Source organism: Sarcophilus harrisii, chromosome 2, assembly GCF_902635505.1.
Source record: "Sarcophilus harrisii chromosome 2, mSarHar1.11, whole genome shotgun sequence".
Classification (NCBI taxonomy): domain Eukaryota; kingdom Metazoa; phylum Chordata; class Mammalia; order Dasyuromorphia; family Dasyuridae; genus Sarcophilus; species Sarcophilus harrisii.
The window spans coordinates 614705694-614723396 of record NC_045427.1 but is presented as its reverse complement, the minus strand read 5'-3'; the positions used below and the strand labels follow the sequence as shown (position 1 = coordinate 614723396).

General features: G+C 44.1%; 1 protein-coding gene across 1 annotated transcript in view; it reads left to right on the top strand.

Annotated features, from left to right (window-relative positions):
* CDH23 (cadherin related 23) overlaps positions 1 to 17703 on the top strand; it is a 575832-nt gene that overhangs the window by 355268 nt on the left and 202861 nt on the right. The window contains exons 12-13 of the mRNA XM_031956552.1: positions 4272 to 4421; positions 5694 to 5852. Of these exons, the coding sequence (XP_031812412.1) occupies positions 4272 to 4421; positions 5694 to 5852 (309 nt within the window). The remainder of the gene's footprint in view (positions 1 to 4271; positions 4422 to 5693; positions 5853 to 17703) is intronic.

The following is a 17703-nucleotide window of genomic DNA, read 5'->3' as shown; positions in this document are numbered from 1 at the left end:
CTGTCTCTGTCCTGTCTCTCTCTATTTCTCTGTCTTTTTGTCTTGTCTCTCTGTTGGCTTTGCCTCTCTGAGTTGACTCTGTCTCTCTATCTCTCCATTTCTCTGCCTTGTTTCTTTGTCTCTCTCTTGTCTCTCTCTATTTCTCTCTGTATCTTGTCTCTCTTTTGGTTTTGTCTCTTTGACTTGACTTTGTCTCTGTGTTTCTCTGCCTTGTTTCTTTGTCTCTCTCTTGTCTCTATTTCTCTCTGTGTCTTGTCTCTCTTGGTTTTTCTCTCTGACTTGACTCTATGTCTCTGTCTCTCTACCTTACTTATCTGTCTCTGTTTTGTCTCTTTCTCTATCTCTTTGTATTGTCTCTCTTTTGTTTTTGTCTCTCTGACTTGACTGTCTCTCTGTTTCTCTGCCTTGTTTCTTTGTTTCTCTCTTGTCTCTTTTTCTCTCTGTGTCTTGTCTCTCTGTTGGTTTCTCTGTCTCTCTGTCTTGCCTTTCTGTCTCTGCTTTGTTTCTTTCTGTGTCTCAGCCTTTCTGTCTTGTCTCTCTATTTCTCTGTGTTTCTACCTTGTTTCTCTGCTTTGTCTCTCTATCTCTGTCTCTGTCTTTATCTTGTCTCTATTTCTCTGTCCTGTTTTTTTTCCCTCTGGCTCTCTGTTTTGTCTCTGTCTTATCTCTGTTTCTCTTTTTTGTCTTTCTATCTGTCTTCTCCTTATCTAGTCTTTCTGTGTGTCTTGTCTCTATCTTCTCTCTCTAACCCGTGTCGACCTGTCTTGTCTCTCTGTCTTGACTCTGTCTGCTTCCTCCTCTCACCATTTTAATTTCATTCCCACTTGGAGCCAGTGCTAAGTAACTTAAAGACCCAGTAAGAAGTACAGGATCAGGAAGGGGACCAGGTAATAAAATATCTTCTCTCAAGTCTCTCCCCCTCCCTTATCTCTGCAAAGGGGTCTCCAGAGGCCTGGAGCATCTCCCATCCTTGTGGGGTAAAGGTATGGGAGTGTCTTGTCCACAGCTCACTCTCTCTGGAAGCACCACCAGGAAGGGGCTGGGCTTCAGGTCCACGAGAGGGGAGAGAGGGAGATTCTCTGTCTCTGTCACCTGCTCAGAACTGTCACGCTCTGACAGCTTTAGTTATTAGTGACCCTTCGGGCATTTAATTGATCCCCTCCTAACAGGATGGAGTCTATAAGGGGTAAAATTGAAAATTCTCCTGTTAGGACCAGAGAGCTTGGTCTATGCCACGTGGTCTATACCAGGTCCCACTCCAAGAGGGGGAGAAAAAGAAGGGCTGCTAAGTAAGAGAATTTAAGAGAAGTGAGGGCTGCCACAACCATCTGCCATGGAGGAAAGTCCCCAAGGAAGGTCCTAGGGAGTTCAGCTTTGACATACACCAAGGGAGACCATCTATACCACATGGCATATCCGATCAATTTGACAGTTTGATTCAACAAACATCGATTCATTGATAATAAGAGTAATAACAAAAATGTACATAGTGCTTTAAAATTCACTAAATGGTTTCCTCACAACAACCTTTGAGAAATCTATGGTACAAGTGTCTTTATCCCCACTTTTAGAGATGAAGAAACTGAGGCTTACAAAGGTTCAATGTTTTGTACAGTCACTCCTCTAACAAAACAGAAACTAGATTAAGAAACAGCTCTCCTAAAACTGAATCCAGAGTTGTTTCTACATACCATGCTAGCATAAAAAGAGGATGTTGGATGGCTTCGTAAATAGAAGGTCTGGGGTGTCGAATCCAGCCAAGTCACTGAACCCCATTTGCTTCAGTTTCCATCATCAATAAGCTGGAGAAAGAAATGGTCAACCACTCTGGCACCTCTGTCAAAAAAATCCCAAATGGGATCAGAAAGAGTCCAACATGATTTAAATGACTGAATGACACAAAGTATAGATGGACATAAGGAAACCAGAAGGTGTTGTGAGGAAGGACAATGCTCCAGCTATAGGAGACCACCAGGCAAAGATCTGAGATGTGTGGGAAGATGGAATGTTGACGTGTGAAAAATAGCAAAAAATTCAGTATAACCTCCTGTTAAAACAGTCTACCAATTGACCACAAAGAAGCTCACGTGAGTCAAGGTCCTCACTTAGCTCATACAGCCCACAGGAAAGGACTCTGGGCTCCTCGTTGGCCACAGAGGCGTTCTTTTAGAAGGATGCTGGTAGACAGCCATACTGTTGTACACTATACCTGTGATGAGTGATGTACAAGTGTTACCACTGATGACTAGTATTCTTGTTATTGACATCAAGCAAATAGATGTAGTTACATTTCCTAGGATCGCCAAGCTGAGGAGAGGACATCTTACTATTTGATGACAATTTAGCCAATCTCAATTGGAAAGACCCTAAGACCCAAGTTAAACGATCAAGGTGAGGGTTTCCTTCCTCCCTTTTAAAGTCCAGGTCAATATTCCCATCCCCTAAACCATTTTAGAACAGAATGTATTAAGATAGACTTTGGGAGATCACAACTTTTGGGATAAGAACTCATTATTTGACAAAAATTGCTGGGAAAACTGGAAATTAGTATGGCACAAATTAGGCATGGATCCACACCTAACACCATACACCAAGATAAGATCAAAATGGGTCCATGATTTAGGCATAAAGAACAAGATTATAAATAAATTAGAGGAACATAGAATAGTTTGCCTCTCAGACTTGTGGAGGAGGAAGGAATTTGTGACCAAAGAAGAACTAGAGATCATTATTGATCACAAAATAGAAAATTTTGATTATATCAAATTAAAAATATTTTGTACAAACAAAACTAATGCAAACAAGATTAGAAGGGAAGCAACAAACTGGGAAAACATCTTCACAGTTAAAGGTTCTGATAAAAGCCTCATTTCCAAAATATATAGAGAATTGACTCTAATTTATAAGAAATCAAACCATTCTCCAATTGATAAATGGTCAAAAGATATGAACAGGCAATTTTCAGATGATGAAATTGATACTATTTCTAGCCATATGAAAAGATGCTCCAAGTCATTATTAATCAGAGAAATGTAAATTAAGATACCACTATGCACCTCTCAGACTGGCTAGAATGACAGGAAAAAATAATGATGAATGTTGGAGGGGATGTGGGAAAACAGGGACACTGATACATTGTTGGTGGAAATGTGAACACATCCAGCCATTCTGGAGAGCAATCTGGAATTACGCCCAAAAAGTTATCAAACTGTGCATACCCTTTGATCCAGCAGTGTTTCTATGGGGTTTATACCCCAAAGAGATACTAAAGAAGGGAAAGGGACTTGTATGTGCAAAAATGTTTGTGGCAGCCCTCTTTGTAGTGGCTAGAAACTGGAAACTGAGTGGATGCCCAGCAATTGGAGAATGGTTGGGTAAATTGTGGTATATGAATGTTATGGAATATTATTATTCTGTAAGAAATGACCAGCAGGATGAATACAGAGAGGCCTGGAGAGACATGAACTGATGCTAAGTGAAATGAGCAGAACCAGGAGATCATTATACATGTCAACAACGATACTGTATGAGAATGTATTCTGATGGAAGTGGATTTCTTCCACAAAGAGAAGATCTAACTCAGTTTCAGTTGATCAAGGATGGACAGAAGCAGCTACACCCGAGAAGGAACACTGGGAAATGAATGTGGACTATTTGCATTTTTGTTTTTCTTCCCGGGTTATTTTTACCTTCTGAATCCAATTCTTCCTGTGCAACAAGAGAACTGTTCAGTTCTGCACACATATATCCATACTAGGATATACTGTGACATATTTAGCATGCATGAGACTGCTTGCCATCTAGGAGAGGGGGTGGAGGGAGGGAGGGGAAAAGTTGGAACAAAAGTGAATGCAAGGGATAATGCTGTAAAAAATTACCCAGGCATGGGTTCTGTCAATAAAAAGTTATAATTAATTTTAAAAAAAGATAGACTTTGGGATCAGAGCACCCTCTCTGGTCTCAGATACTTGACACTTACTACCTGTGTGATCCTAGAGATTGCCTCACCACAAAAAAGATGAATAGACAGACAGATAGACAGATAGATAGACAGACAGACAGAAGATTACTCCAGCCCAATCTTGCCTCTTGTTACTTCCTAACTTGTTACCCCCTCTACATATGTTTCTTTGATCTCCAACCAAGCTACTGACCATTGTGCTCCATCCTGCCCAACATTTCTTCTGCCTAGGCCCATGCTCCCTGTAGCCCCAGCACCCCAGTCACCTGTGTCACTATGTCATGGATTCCTTTGCCTTACATTTCTCCAGGGCCTCAACAGCATGTTTGAAGTCTATCTGGTGGGCAACAACTCCCACCACTTCATCGTCTCCCCCACTTCCATCCAAGGGAAGGCTGACATCCGAATGCGGGTGGCCCAGCCACTGGACTACGAGACTGTTTCCCGTTATGATTTTGACGTAAGTATCCTCCTCTCCTTTTTCTTTCCCCTTGGGTTGAGACAGGGAGGCAGATTCAGGCAAAGGAATAAGTGAACTCCATCTCTCCCTAATATCTCCAAGGACCTACCGTGGAAACAGGCCTGAGTTAAGCAGTTGAAAAGACTGGGACAGGGTAATATGCCAAGGGGAACAGGAGAATTTCTGCAAAGCCACGCCAATGGGTGCTTCTTCACAGGGATGGACATGAGAGGAACCTATTTCTGAGTAAATGGTAACAGCCCATCACTAGAATTCAGGAGTTAGAAACCAGAGCAGCTCCAGGTCGACCCCAGAAAAATACTACCCAGTGGACAAATCCCTGACAACACATCAAGTTAAATAGCAGGTTAGGCAGCTGGATCTGATTTTCATGCATAGGTTGTATAGGAGGTGGCTGACTATGGAATATGAGTTGAGAAAATAACTAAAAGGTCTTTTCTAAGTCCCCAAAACTCTCACTATCTGGATACTATCCACCATTAGCACTCGTTCAGGGTGAATATGATTTCTCCTTGTGTGTCCCACGCTCCTGGGAAAGACAAGAGGAAGAAGGGGTGCAGAGGGATATTATAAGATAGGAAAATATGGAGGCAGAGGTTACCTGGAAGGGGAAGGGGAGATTGAGAGAGTGGGATTTATGTTCAAAATAGAAAGGGAAGTGAGGCTAGAAAGGACTTAAAGCGCAGAGATTCCAAGAGTAGACTCCACATGCAGGAACTTGAGTATCTGCAGAGCGATCAGCACATGGCCCAATGTAGGGTTAAGGGAGAACTCGCCATTCCTGTTTCCCTCCTAACCAATCAGCGAGTAGAGACAGAGGTGCCCACTTTCTCAAGCCCCCATCCTTGCTTTGCTCAAGGTCAGAACCTCAGTTGCAAGAGCTCTCCCCAAGCACAAGGTAGCCATCATGAGGAGGAACACAAACCATCAGTATATGTCCTTATCAGACTACGCCATAAGTGCCCACATACTCACACTGGCCCAATCCACCGTCAGTCCTTCCAGGCAGGGCCAGGAGCTCCAATGGCTTTCCAGAGAGGCCACAAAAGTAGCTGTTGGAAGAATGTCCATAAGTCATCGCCCTTCTTGAGACCAGATGAGGCAGGTTCAGAGAGACCCAAGAAAGAGGCAGATAGAAACTGAGATCCGACCCCTTGGGCTAACATATCCCTCACCCGGTGGCAAAATGCCAGAGGATGGAGATGGGGGTACACTGGCGCTCACCCTCCTCTCCCTCTTCTCCCTGCCCAGATGTTTGCCAATGAGAGCGTGCCAGACCACGTGGGCTATGCCAAGGTGAAGATCACCCTTATCAATGAGAATGACAACCGGCCCATCTTCAGCCAGCCGCTGTACAACGTCAGCCTGTATGAGAATGTAACTGTGGGGACGACAGTCCTGACCGTTCTGGTGAGTCTGCTGCCCCCCTCTTCCAAAGTCAGTGATTTCCTCTACATTCTACATTTAACGTTATTTAATATTAATAATTAATTAATAATGATTTTTTATTTATATTATGCTTTAAGATCTACAAATCTATATTTGTAGATAAATATATTTTATATTATATATATTTATAAATATATAATTTTATTCTTAAACTCTGGGAGAAAGTTCTTATTATCCCTCTTTTTACAAATGAGGAAACTGAGGCAAATGGCTTACCCAGAGGTTGCATGACTAGTAAAGATCTCAGGCTGGATTTGAATCCAGGGCTTTCAGATTCTAGGACCATTGCTGTCCATCACACAATCTAGTTGCCTAGTTCGGCTGAATTTTATCCAGACACCTTGGGCATCCCTGGACAGCTCCAGCCTCTGGTATTAGCACTTCCCTAGATTATGTATTCAGTTAATATCTATTGGTTGCTGGAGAACATCTGAGACTGTGCAAAAGACCAAGGCTTCCCTGAACAAAATCAAACAAATGGTATCCAAGGATCCAAGAGGAGACTCCTAAAGTCAGAGTGAACTTATACCTGAAGGGGATGGGGGGATCTGCCCAATTGGGAGAGGAGTTTCACCGATATACCTGGGAAATTACCTGCCTCCTCTGGAACAGGTGTCCCACCTTGGCTAAGGACATAGCTCCTAGGAAAACAGAGGCAAGGGAGAGGCTTAAAGCCATCCAGACTGTGTCTCCTTCTCCTACCATAGCCCATATGTCCTTGGCTCCATCTCTAGGTTCAGTTTCCTCATCTGTAAACTGAAGGAATTGGAACGTGGGATCCTTGAGGTCCCTGGCAGCTCCAAATATGGGACCTTGCAGTGACTCTGACCTACATTTTCCTGACTTGTACAAGCCCCCTCCACTTCTCTCCCTGGACCCCCAAATTCAGGTGCACACGAATGTTCCCCTTACCTTCTCCCAGACTCCCTACCCCCACCCTTGAGCAGAGGCAGGAGAACGCCTCTTTGGCTCATGGGGTCCCACACTTATAAGTGTGTTTACTCTACAGACAGATGGTGTGAAACTGTATTGAGCCCCCGGGCGCTTCCCATCTGACAGTTATTAATATTTCAAACAGATGTTTAGCTAGTCAGGCTGTCAGACGGGAAACAATAAGTCTGGGGTTGCCATTGGCTGCTTCGCCTCCCCCCACCCCCTGGCTCTGCCAGACTTCACTGAGGCTTGCCCCTGCCATAAATCAGCCTGGGCAGGATGGCACCCAGGGCCTGCAGACTCGATATGGAACGCTGTGGTAGGAGAGAGTCTAGGGAGGGCTCTTGGCGCACTCCTGACTACGCTCAGCTCTGAAGAATAAATTGTATTCACTGGTTCGTTTGTTTAGCAAGAGGGTTTTAAGGGCCTACTGTGTGTCAGGAATGGTGCTAGATTCCAAGGATAAAAACTCCAAAAACTGTCCCTTTTCTCAAAAAACTTACAATCTACCTGGAGGGAGCAGGAAGCAATTGCCCCCAGAAAATTAAGTTCAAAGCATCTATATGAAAAAGAGTCTGACAGGTAAGTAAGAAGGTGTTAAGGGCCTACTGTGTGCCAGGAATGGCGCTTGATACTAAGGATAAAAACTCCAAAAACTGTCCCTGTTCTCAAGAAACTTACAATCCACCTGGAGGGAGCGGGGAGCAGTTGCCCCAGAAAATTAAGTTCAAAGTATCTATAGGAAAAAGAGTCTGACAGGTAAGCAAAAAGGTGTTAAGGGCCTACTATGTGCCAGGAATGATGCTAGATACAAGCATTAAAACTGCAAAAACAATCCCTGCTCTCAAGAAACTTACAATCCATTTGGAGGGACCAGAAAATTAGCATTTATAGGAAAAAGAGTCTGAAGGGTAAGCTTGGCCACCATGTCACTTGATGAACATTTCCAAATGATTCCCCATGTCCTTCGAGCATCCTACCTATCAGAACCTCTGCCCCGGGACACTAGGTCCCAATAGGGGAGCTTTCACCCCACTTTGCCCAGAACCAGACAACCATGTCACCTTCTGCACATCTCCAAACCGTGCCATTGGGCACATTCTCATACACACAACACACACACACACACACACACACACACACACACACTCACATCCCTCCTTTTTTGTCCCTTTCCCATTCTGGCTTCCCCTTTATATGTTGTGTCCCACCACCAGAATATAATCTATATAACGAGTACCTGAGAAATGCCTTATATCAGTCATTTATTCTGAGGGGAAGGGTCCTGACAATTGTGGAGATGAGCATAGACTCCCCATGGAACCTGACAACGAAAGAGCCGGGGATGCTCGGAGGCAGGCAGAGAGCGCCTTCCAGGTGTGGGGACGACACCTAGGCAGGAGGTGGGATACGATAATGTGGGCAAAGGTAAGCGGCCAACTTGGCTGTCATGGCAAGTGCATCAAGAAGAGTAGTGACCCAAGATCAGATGGGGAAGGACTTTAAATGTCAAAGTGAAGAGTTCTTATTGTTTTCCCAGAGGTGTTTGGGAAGCACTGATGTTTATGCAAGGGATACGGTCAGACTCGTGCTTCCAGAATAACAATGTGGAAACTGCATGAAGACGAGAGGAGCCTGGGAGAGACTGATTACAGAAGGGCCAATTAGGAGGCTATTGTCAGAGTACAAGTGAATGGTGATGAAGTCCTAACCTAGGATTGTGACGATGGGAGGGAGGGGAGGAGACAGGTAGATGTGACATAGATGATGATGGCAGAATCAACAAGACTCGGCCGTTGATTGGGCGTGAAGGCTAAGGAAAAGGGAAGACCAGAATAACTCAGTTTAGGAACTTAGGTGGCCAGAGGACTTCCTCCAATGGGTTAAGAGGTTCTGATCGCTTGACACGGGCCTGTTCCCCTGGGAGACACTTGCAAAGGGAACGAGTGTCTTAATCATCTTGTAACCTTGGGTCTTGCCATCACCCAGATATCCCAAGACAGCCGTGTGGAGCCCTTACTTTTTAGTGATCTGAGTATTTTTCCATCAGTCCAGACCTGTGATTTCATCAGCATGAGGAGCTCGGGCTCTCCTCGGGCATTTTATTTGTAGCTTATTATCTTAGCAAGGTCCAATTTATGTCAGTAATGGAGGCCCCCATTTTGACGCCAAGAGCTTTAGAGCATCCTGTAATTGAGTTAGAGCCATTTCACTGCCCAGAACGGCTGTGACGATCCACGTGTAAAGGACCTGAGGGGTTTGGTGGAGTTCGAGTTCAATGTGACCCAATGGAATGACATGACAGTAAAAGCAGCTGACATGATCCATAAGAGCTCAGTGATGAGAAAGGCGGAGGGAGATCCCCATCGTGCTCCACCTGGCTGCGAGCCAAACCACCTCCGGGCTGCTCTTTTCCATTCGAGACATTGAGGAACTTCTTTGGGATGAGATTAGTGTATGTCCACATGGATAGATCTCTCTATTAGTAAGCAACAGAGGTGAGATTTGAATCTGGAGCCCCTGACTCCTGTCAGGAGTCCTTCCTTCTTTCTTTACTGCCTCGGAGATGATTGCTGAGATCTATTCTAATTCTCAGAATCTGTGAATCTGTGACACTATCCCATGCTGGGAAGGACGGGTCTTACGTCAAATCCTTGAGTGTTCTAGAACTCTGCATTCTAGAGTTTCCATGGAAGAAGAAGGTTGGCCCCTGGAGAAAGACAACTGTAGCTTATGAAGAAGAATAACAGCAATAAACTCTTATTAGGTGCCTTATTAGCTTATTATTAGGTTCAGAGATTTGTGCCAGGCACCTGGAGAAGGATGGATAAGATTCATTAAGCAAGGATGGGTACAGAGGAGAACATTTGTATGAAATGTCAGGGTCTGTTCGCTGTCACCCTGGACTCTCCTCACCCAAAGCACAAAGTCAAAGTGATGAGGATTGATGGGCGGTTGTTGAAGATCTGGGCAGTGGGGGAGCACAGCGGTTAAAGGGCAGGCCCCGGAATTAGGAAAACTCCTCTTCCCAAGTTCAAATCTGACCTGAGACACTTACTAACTGTCTCACTCTGGGCAGGAATTGCGAGAATGAGAAAGCTTAGGAGAGATATTGAAGGGTGGAATTAACAACTAAATTCTTCTCAAATCAGTCTTCCTTTCTATCTATAGAAGCAATGTGTTATTGTGGATAGAGTATAGACCTTAATAGTCAAAAATTCCTGAATCTGACTTCATCCACTTACTAACTTTATGACCCTAGACTCAGAGAGTGAGTTTTCTCATCTGTAAAATGGAGATAATAAAAACATCTGCCTCACAGGATTATGGTGATGAACAAAGGAAATCATAAACACAGATGTCTCTGTAAACTTAAAACACCATGTCTCATCATCATCATCATCATCATCATCATCATTCCATTTCTCATCCCCTACTGAGGTAGAAAAGTCGGATTATTAAGGTTAAGAACCGACTTTCATTTGTTAGCACGCTAACCACTAGAGAATCATTAGCCAGCCCTAAGGTATCCCCTCTAGTTGCTCAGGAGCCCAGAATCTGCCTCTAGGCATAGAGATAACTATCTCCTAGAGGGATTGACAGAATAAACCCCAGAGGAGCCAGAGTGTGCTCAATGTGAATGAGAAGGCTCACTGAGTCAGAACAGAGGACGTCCATCACCAACCATTGGGGCCAGTTCCAAAGAAATCTCTTCCCTTAACCTGAACAGAGGAGATGACCAAAGAGTGGAAGGAATGGAGGAAATCACTTAGAATCATTAGTTTTGAAAGAAATCCCCTAGTCTAACCTTCTCACTTTATATAAAAGAAAACAAAATCATTCTCAATGTTATGTGGCTAATTATCAGTGGGACCAAGACTCGCTCCCAAGTGTCAGTTTCCCCATCTGTAAAACTAAGGGGTGAAAGCAGGGATCTCTCAGAACCTTTCAGACTTTTAAGACTTTATCAGAAAAGCATCTGCCCCTTCCCCAGCTTCGCGCACCTCTCTTTTTTCAAGACTTGCTGAAGAAGGCAGCAGCTCCATTGGAGGAAATCAGCCTCTTGCCTATGGTTCCTCTGGAAATGAAAAGTGATAAGATTAACCATCAGAGAAGTCCGGATAAGGGAGGTCTTTCCTGATCCTGGATAGCTCCAGATGCCCCTTCGGGCAAACACTCTGTGAGAATGACAGAACCCTGAGCGGTCCCCACTGTGCTGCTCACCCTCTGTGACCATTCCCTTGGGGTTAGGCTGAGCCCAAGTTCTTCCCTTGCAGGGGCAGCCTTGGGCAGTCAGTCAACAAGCACTTACTGTGTGTCGGGCATTGTGTGCTAGGGACTAAGGGTGAAGGGGCATGTGGAGGGTTAGCTCTGGATGTCATTAAACAATAAAGTCAGGAGGGGGCCACTGAGGCAGTCGCGTCTGGCTGTCGTTACCCCTCAGCCCTTCATCTTGCACAAGGCAAGGGTCACATCTCCTCAGTGTTGCCTCCCCTCCTCACTCTGCCTCCTGTGTCCTCGTGCATTCAATCCAAGGATGGAAAACCACTTCCCTCCAGCCCTGCTTCCACCCATCCGCCTGGCAGTGGCGCGTTCCCTGAGTGCAGAAAGTGTCTGGCAGCAGCGCCCGCAGCGAGGACCTGGGTGACATGCAGGGGCTCCTGTGAATCTGGTACCTGCCTGGGGGAGGCAGCCCGATGGAGCCCCTGGAGTGGGAGGGGCCTGGCAGGTAGTACCAGGGTCTGCCTCCTCACCATCAGGGGACCACAACATCACTCTGCAGGCTTCAGGGCCTCTCTTTGCTGCAACTTGGAACCTGTCAGGAGAGGGAGGAGAAGGAGAACATGAAAAACTGAGGCCATGGAAGGACTGACAGATATTGATACACTTTTTACTGTATTTATAGTATAGTATTATAGTATTATACTACAGTATTTTATAATATCATATTATACTATAATTTTTATAGTATAGTATTATAGTATTATACTACAGTATTTTATAGTAAACTATAGTATATAGTATTTTATAGTATCGTATTATAGTATCATTAGTATTTATAGTATAGGAGCAGCTAAGTGGCACAGCACCAACCCTGAAGTCAGGAGGACTTGAGTTCAAATGTGGCCTCAAACACTTAACACTTCCTAGCTTAACATTCCCCAATTGCCTCAGTTAAAAAAAAAAGCCAAAAAAGCATTATAGTATAGTATGGTATTTATATTATGAAAATATAATTTTTATAGTATTTATAGTATGGTATAGTATTATAATATTATACTATAGTATTTTATAGTAGAATATAGTGTATATTATTTATGGTATAAGTATATAGTTATAATATTATTAACATTTATAGTATAGTATTATAATAGTATATTTTAATATAGTATATAGTATTTATAGTATAAAGATATGCTTTTTATAGTATTTATAATATTAGTACAATATTAGTATTAGTAATAATAATACTATCATTTGTATCATGTTTTAAGAGTTGCCCATGCTTTAATTCATTTAATCACCACAACTGTGGGAGCTAAGTGCTATTATCCCCATTTGACAGATGGGGAAACTGAGGCTGGGAATTAAATAATATTCCCAATAAGTATCAGAGGCAGCTTCTGAACTCAAGTCTTCCTGGCTCCAAGTCTCACACGGTTGCCAATGCGTCACCTATCTACCTTGGGGACTGGACTTGGGGGGTTGGACTTGGGGATCAGGAAGCTTGCCTCAGACATTATCTAACTGACTGTGTGAAGCCAGGCAAGTCAGCCTCCCTCAGTCTCACCTTACCTTACTCTGTTGTGAGGATCAAACAAGATAAGGTAAATACGGGGCTTTGAGAACCTGAAAGCACTGTATAAATGACATTAGTTTTGAAGGGTTCCTCCCCCTACTTTTTTCTTCATCTGGAAGCTGAAGGAGGACACACCTTAGGCAACCTTGGGTCATCCTTGCTCGCTGCTGGTTCAGAAGCTTTGCAGACACCCCCTTTTCTGTCTAAGGCTGGCTCTGGATCTTGTCCCACGGACCCCATCACCTCCTTGCACTCCCAGAACCCAATTAGAGTGAACATATTTGTTTCTTTCCAATTGAAAACCTAGAAGATATTTATGCTCAATTTATAATCCTACGCCGTCACTCAAGGCTCCCCTAACTGTCAATTTGTGACTCCCCCTTCCCTTACCTGCTCTCTCTCAGAGCCACAGGGTCAGAGCTACAGAAGGAACCTGCTGAGGGAGTCCGAAATCTTCAGGAACATGACCCACCCACGTCCTCCCTGGCCCACTCTTCCCCCTCCACTCCCCATCCCTGCCCTGCTGGGCTCCTCCCACACACACACACTTAATTTTGGGCAAGGCCAAGTGTTTCTGTCTCTTTTGCAGCTAGCGGGGATGAAGTTATAGCTGCTTGCTCAGGGACTGTGAAATTCCTTCTCCCTGACCTTTTCTGTGATGTTATTAAAAGGTTTCATGGCCAGTTGTTTCAGAAAAAAAATTAAGAAAAAAATAAAATATTTCAATATCCATTGAGAGCAGGGGCACCATCTCCTGAGATTGGTTTTTCTCCTCCTTGCTTCCCCCTCCCTCAGCCCTTTACCACTTCTGCTTGCTATCGGGTGTGCCCTTGCTAAGTCTGGAAGAAAATGGGGTTTTTTCTTGGGCTCTATTGTTTAACATGAGAAAGGGTCATCTCGAGGAGTCCCAGAATCTCCCCCACTAAAGAGACAGAAAAGGCATCCGGGGTTGGGCAAGGAGAGGAGTGTCTGGGTAACTTAACCTGAAAAGGACTTGAAGGCTTAAATAAGGAGCAAGCCCCTAATGAGTCAGTAGGATGGTGCAGTGGATGAGAAAATGAGTATGATTTGAGGCTGAGTAGGAGCATCCAGAATGCTGGAAGTGAGCGAAAGAGTCCTTCTGTATTTGGCCCAAATCAAGCCACAGCCAGAGGATCATGACTAGTTCTGGGGGCTGTAGTTTAATATTTAATATTAAAAATTTAATTTTTTCCAGACAGCAAATATTTGACTTTTGTCCCTCCTACATCTCACTCCCCTATTGAGAAAGAAAGAGATAAATGATCCCTTTTACAAACATTTATCATTGAGCAAACAAATCCCTCCCTGGCCATGTGTGAGTGTGAGTGTGTGTGTATGTATGTGTGTCTGTGTCTGTGTCTGTGTCTGTGTCTGTGTCTGTGTCTGTGCCTGTGAGAATCACATACTGGTTCCATCACTTCTCTGTCAAGAAGCAAGTAGCATGTTTCATCATGAAATCTTTGAAGTTGTGATTGGTCAAAGTGTTGATCAGAATTCTTAAGCCTCTCAAAGTCATTTGTCTTTTTAGTATTGTTTTTATATAAATTGATCCCTTGTTCTCATTTTGCTTTGTATCAGTTCCTACAAGTCTTCCTGGAATTCTTTGAAACCTTCTTCTATTATTTTTCTTCCTTCCTTTCTTCCTTCTTCCTTCCTTCCTTCCATCTTTCTTTCTTTCCTTCCTTCCTTTCTTTCAAGGCAATTGGGATTAAAGTGACTAGCCTAGGGTCACACAACTAGTTAATGTCTGAGGCTGGATTTGAATTCAGGTCCCCCTAGCTCCATGAACAGTGCTTGATCCACTGTACCACCTACCTGCTTCCCTCTTGTATTTGCATATAGTACAACAGTAGTCCATCACATTCCAATACCATAAGTTCTTCAGTCCTCCCCCACTTGATGGAGCTGCGTCATTTTAAGAACGGTATCTGGGTTGAACTAAGTGATGATTATAAATCACAAGAAGAGAGACAGAGAGAGAGAGAGAGAGAGAGAGAGAGAGAGAGAGAGAGAGAGAATGTCCCTTAAGATTTAGAGTAGTTTTTTCACATGTGGTTAAGTATTGGTCCCTTTTCATAGATTAGGAAAGTGAGGTTCTGAAGAAGAGATAAATATGACCCTCTGAAAGTCATAAGTAAAAAGAAATGTGGATAATGTCCAAGTTCCTTGAAAGAGAGAGAGATGCTCTGAAAAATGTCCTCTCAGACAATATTCTTTCACCTAAAGAGTGAAAAGACCATCCTTTCGGCACAGAATGGAACATTCAGTTATGCTCATGTACCATCATTTGCTCATTGAGGGGTACCCCTTTAGTTTCCAGTTCTTTAACGGCACAAAAAGAGCTTCTTTGAGTGTTTTTATAAATCAAGATCTTTTCGTCTGTCTTTGTTCTTTATCTTCCCACCCAATTTCCTGATACTTCATTCCTCAAACTTGTTATTTCTCTTTCTAAGCTCATTTTCTCCCCTGGAAAAGAAGTCTGTCCTATTAGATATCTCTAAGGTCCCTTTGGCTAATCAATAAAATCATTAAGCACCTACTATGTTCCAGGCACTGTGATAAGCGCTTCTAATTTTAAGTTCTGCGATCCCATGTTGAAAACTGCCCAGTTTTCCTCATTTTCTCCTATGGCTCATCCCTTCCCCAATTCCTAGGGAGTCTCAAGAGAGAGAAGTAACTGCTTTTCCAGGGCTGCTCCTGGCTCCCAGATCTGTGCCCACTTTGTGGGGGAACACTTGATGCCCTTTCCAGAATCTGGGAGAATTGACCTAACTTTACCTCTTCTACTTTTCTTCCTTGTTATTAACCCCTGGTGAGGATTCTTCCTCATCCCCCTGGTGTCTCCTGATAAGTCCCTGAATGAGAGGCCGGGTGAGCACACCCTGCACAGCTCGCAGCTTCCAGTGGGTCCCTCGTTCGTGGGCTCGATGCTGTCTCTGTGTCTCCCCGTGCCTGGCCCACCTTCCTGTTACTTCATTGATTCCGCCTTTCAGGGGCTTGCTGGGACAAGGAGATCGATGGACACTGTTTTGCTTCCCACCCCCAGACTCCACCAGTTAAGGCCTCAGTGGAGAGGTAAGGGGAAAGTAATAACGTGGCCCTTCCAAGCTGGACCAGCAACATCAATATCCTAGCATTTAAAATGCTAATCACCTTCCCTTTCGATTGTCAGACTGCGAGGAGGATTGGCTCTAGGAGCAACGGGGGCTTCCCATGACTTCCAGACCCAGGGTACACAGAACAAACCTGACCTGTCCCCGCAGGGCGGTGGGACCTTGTCTGGGTCTCTCTCCGTTCTCTTCTCATCAGAGAAATGAGCTGATCCCTCCATGGCTTAAAACTACGCTCCCTGGTCTCCCCTGACAGCCTCCCTCCCTCCCCAAATGCCTTGTTGATCTGCTCCTGGGCTAGAACCTCTAACTCAATGACTGTTTTCTCCAGGATAGACAACCTCACACAGTGCTAGGGGAAACCTACCTCAAGACCCTTTTTTATTAAAGCTTTTTTATTTTCCAAACATATGCATGGACAATTTTTCAACATTGAGCCTTGCAAAGCCTTGTGTTCCAAATTTTCCTCTTCTCCCCACCCCTCCCCTAGATGGCAGGTAATCCACTATCTGTTAGACATGTTAAAATGTGTGTTAAATCCAATATATGTACACATATTTATACAATTATCAAGACCCTTTCTATGGGGAGAGGTGACAAATCTAGGCCTCTGGGTACGAGGGTCTTGGCCAGCCATCCTTCCACATTTCAGCTCACTATATTCAACTATATTGAACACTCACTATATCCAAAGGCCTCTGCTTGGAACTGGACTCTGGGATGATAACTCAGCATCTGTCTTCAAATAGCTTATGCTCTAGTGTAAGGCAATGGGAGAAGCTGTTTAAAGTACTTAACGTAATAGTTTGTGTTGTCCAGTGCTAGTAACACCAAATGAGTGGTGTAGACATATATGTAAGCTTTATTGGGGTTCAGAATGGATGATCAGGGATGATCAGGCAGCTGGAGCTGGCCACTGATACTTCCTAGTCTTGTTGTTGTTATTTGGTTATTTTTCAGTCTTTTCTATCCCTTCTTGACCTCGTTTGGGCTTGTCTCGGCAGCAGTACTGCAGAGCTTTGCCATTTCCTTCCCCAGCTCATTTTAGGCAAAGTGGGTAAAGTGACTTGCCTAAGGTCACACAGCTAGTAAATGTTTGAACTCCAACGTGGTACTCTGTCCATTGAACCATTTCACTGTGGTTGGGATGACCAAAGAAAGCTACAGAATTATAGAATGGGAGTGGGAAGGTGATCCAGAGACCATCCAGTCCAACTTATATCTGTGTCAGAACCCCTACTGCTATATATCCAAGTAGATGCCCATCAGGTCTTTGCTTCAAGACTTTCAGAGAGGGGGAAGGGTCTGCCTCCCCAGACTGTCCATCCTGGTTTTGGACAGCTCTGGTTGTTAGGAACTTTTCCCTTGAATTGGGCCCAAATCTGCTGCTCTACCACTTTGCTCCATCTCCTCTTACTTTGTCTCCCTCTAAGCCAAGCAGAATGAGCCCAATCTTCTCTTCCCCAGGAGAATGTTTTCTAAAAGTTTCCTATAACCTATATACCTCAAGATTCCTGTTGAGAAATTAAGGCCCCAGTCTCACTTAACTGGGACCTTTCCACTTGTGACTGAGTTTGCTTTATATTGCTATAATTCATCTCCTTCTCAGTCCCAGACGTCTCCTATTTTAGCCCTGTTTGCCCCAGACTGCCTCTGCTGCCATTCTTGGCCATTATAGGGGCAGATTCAAGGAGGAGAGATAGTAGTAAAATGGGGAACCTGCTCCCCAAATCAAGGGCTTCTTAAAGAGCCAGGAGGCACCTCATGGATCATGTAATATAATATCCCCATTTTACAAGTGAAAAAGCTGAAGTGACTTTTCCATACCCAGAAAGTAAGTATCAAAGGTAGGAATTAAAGCCAGTTCCTCCGAGTCCACAGACAGTACTCTTTCTTCTATTTCACACGGTCTCCCGTACTTGAATATTATCTCAACTAAGAAGTCATA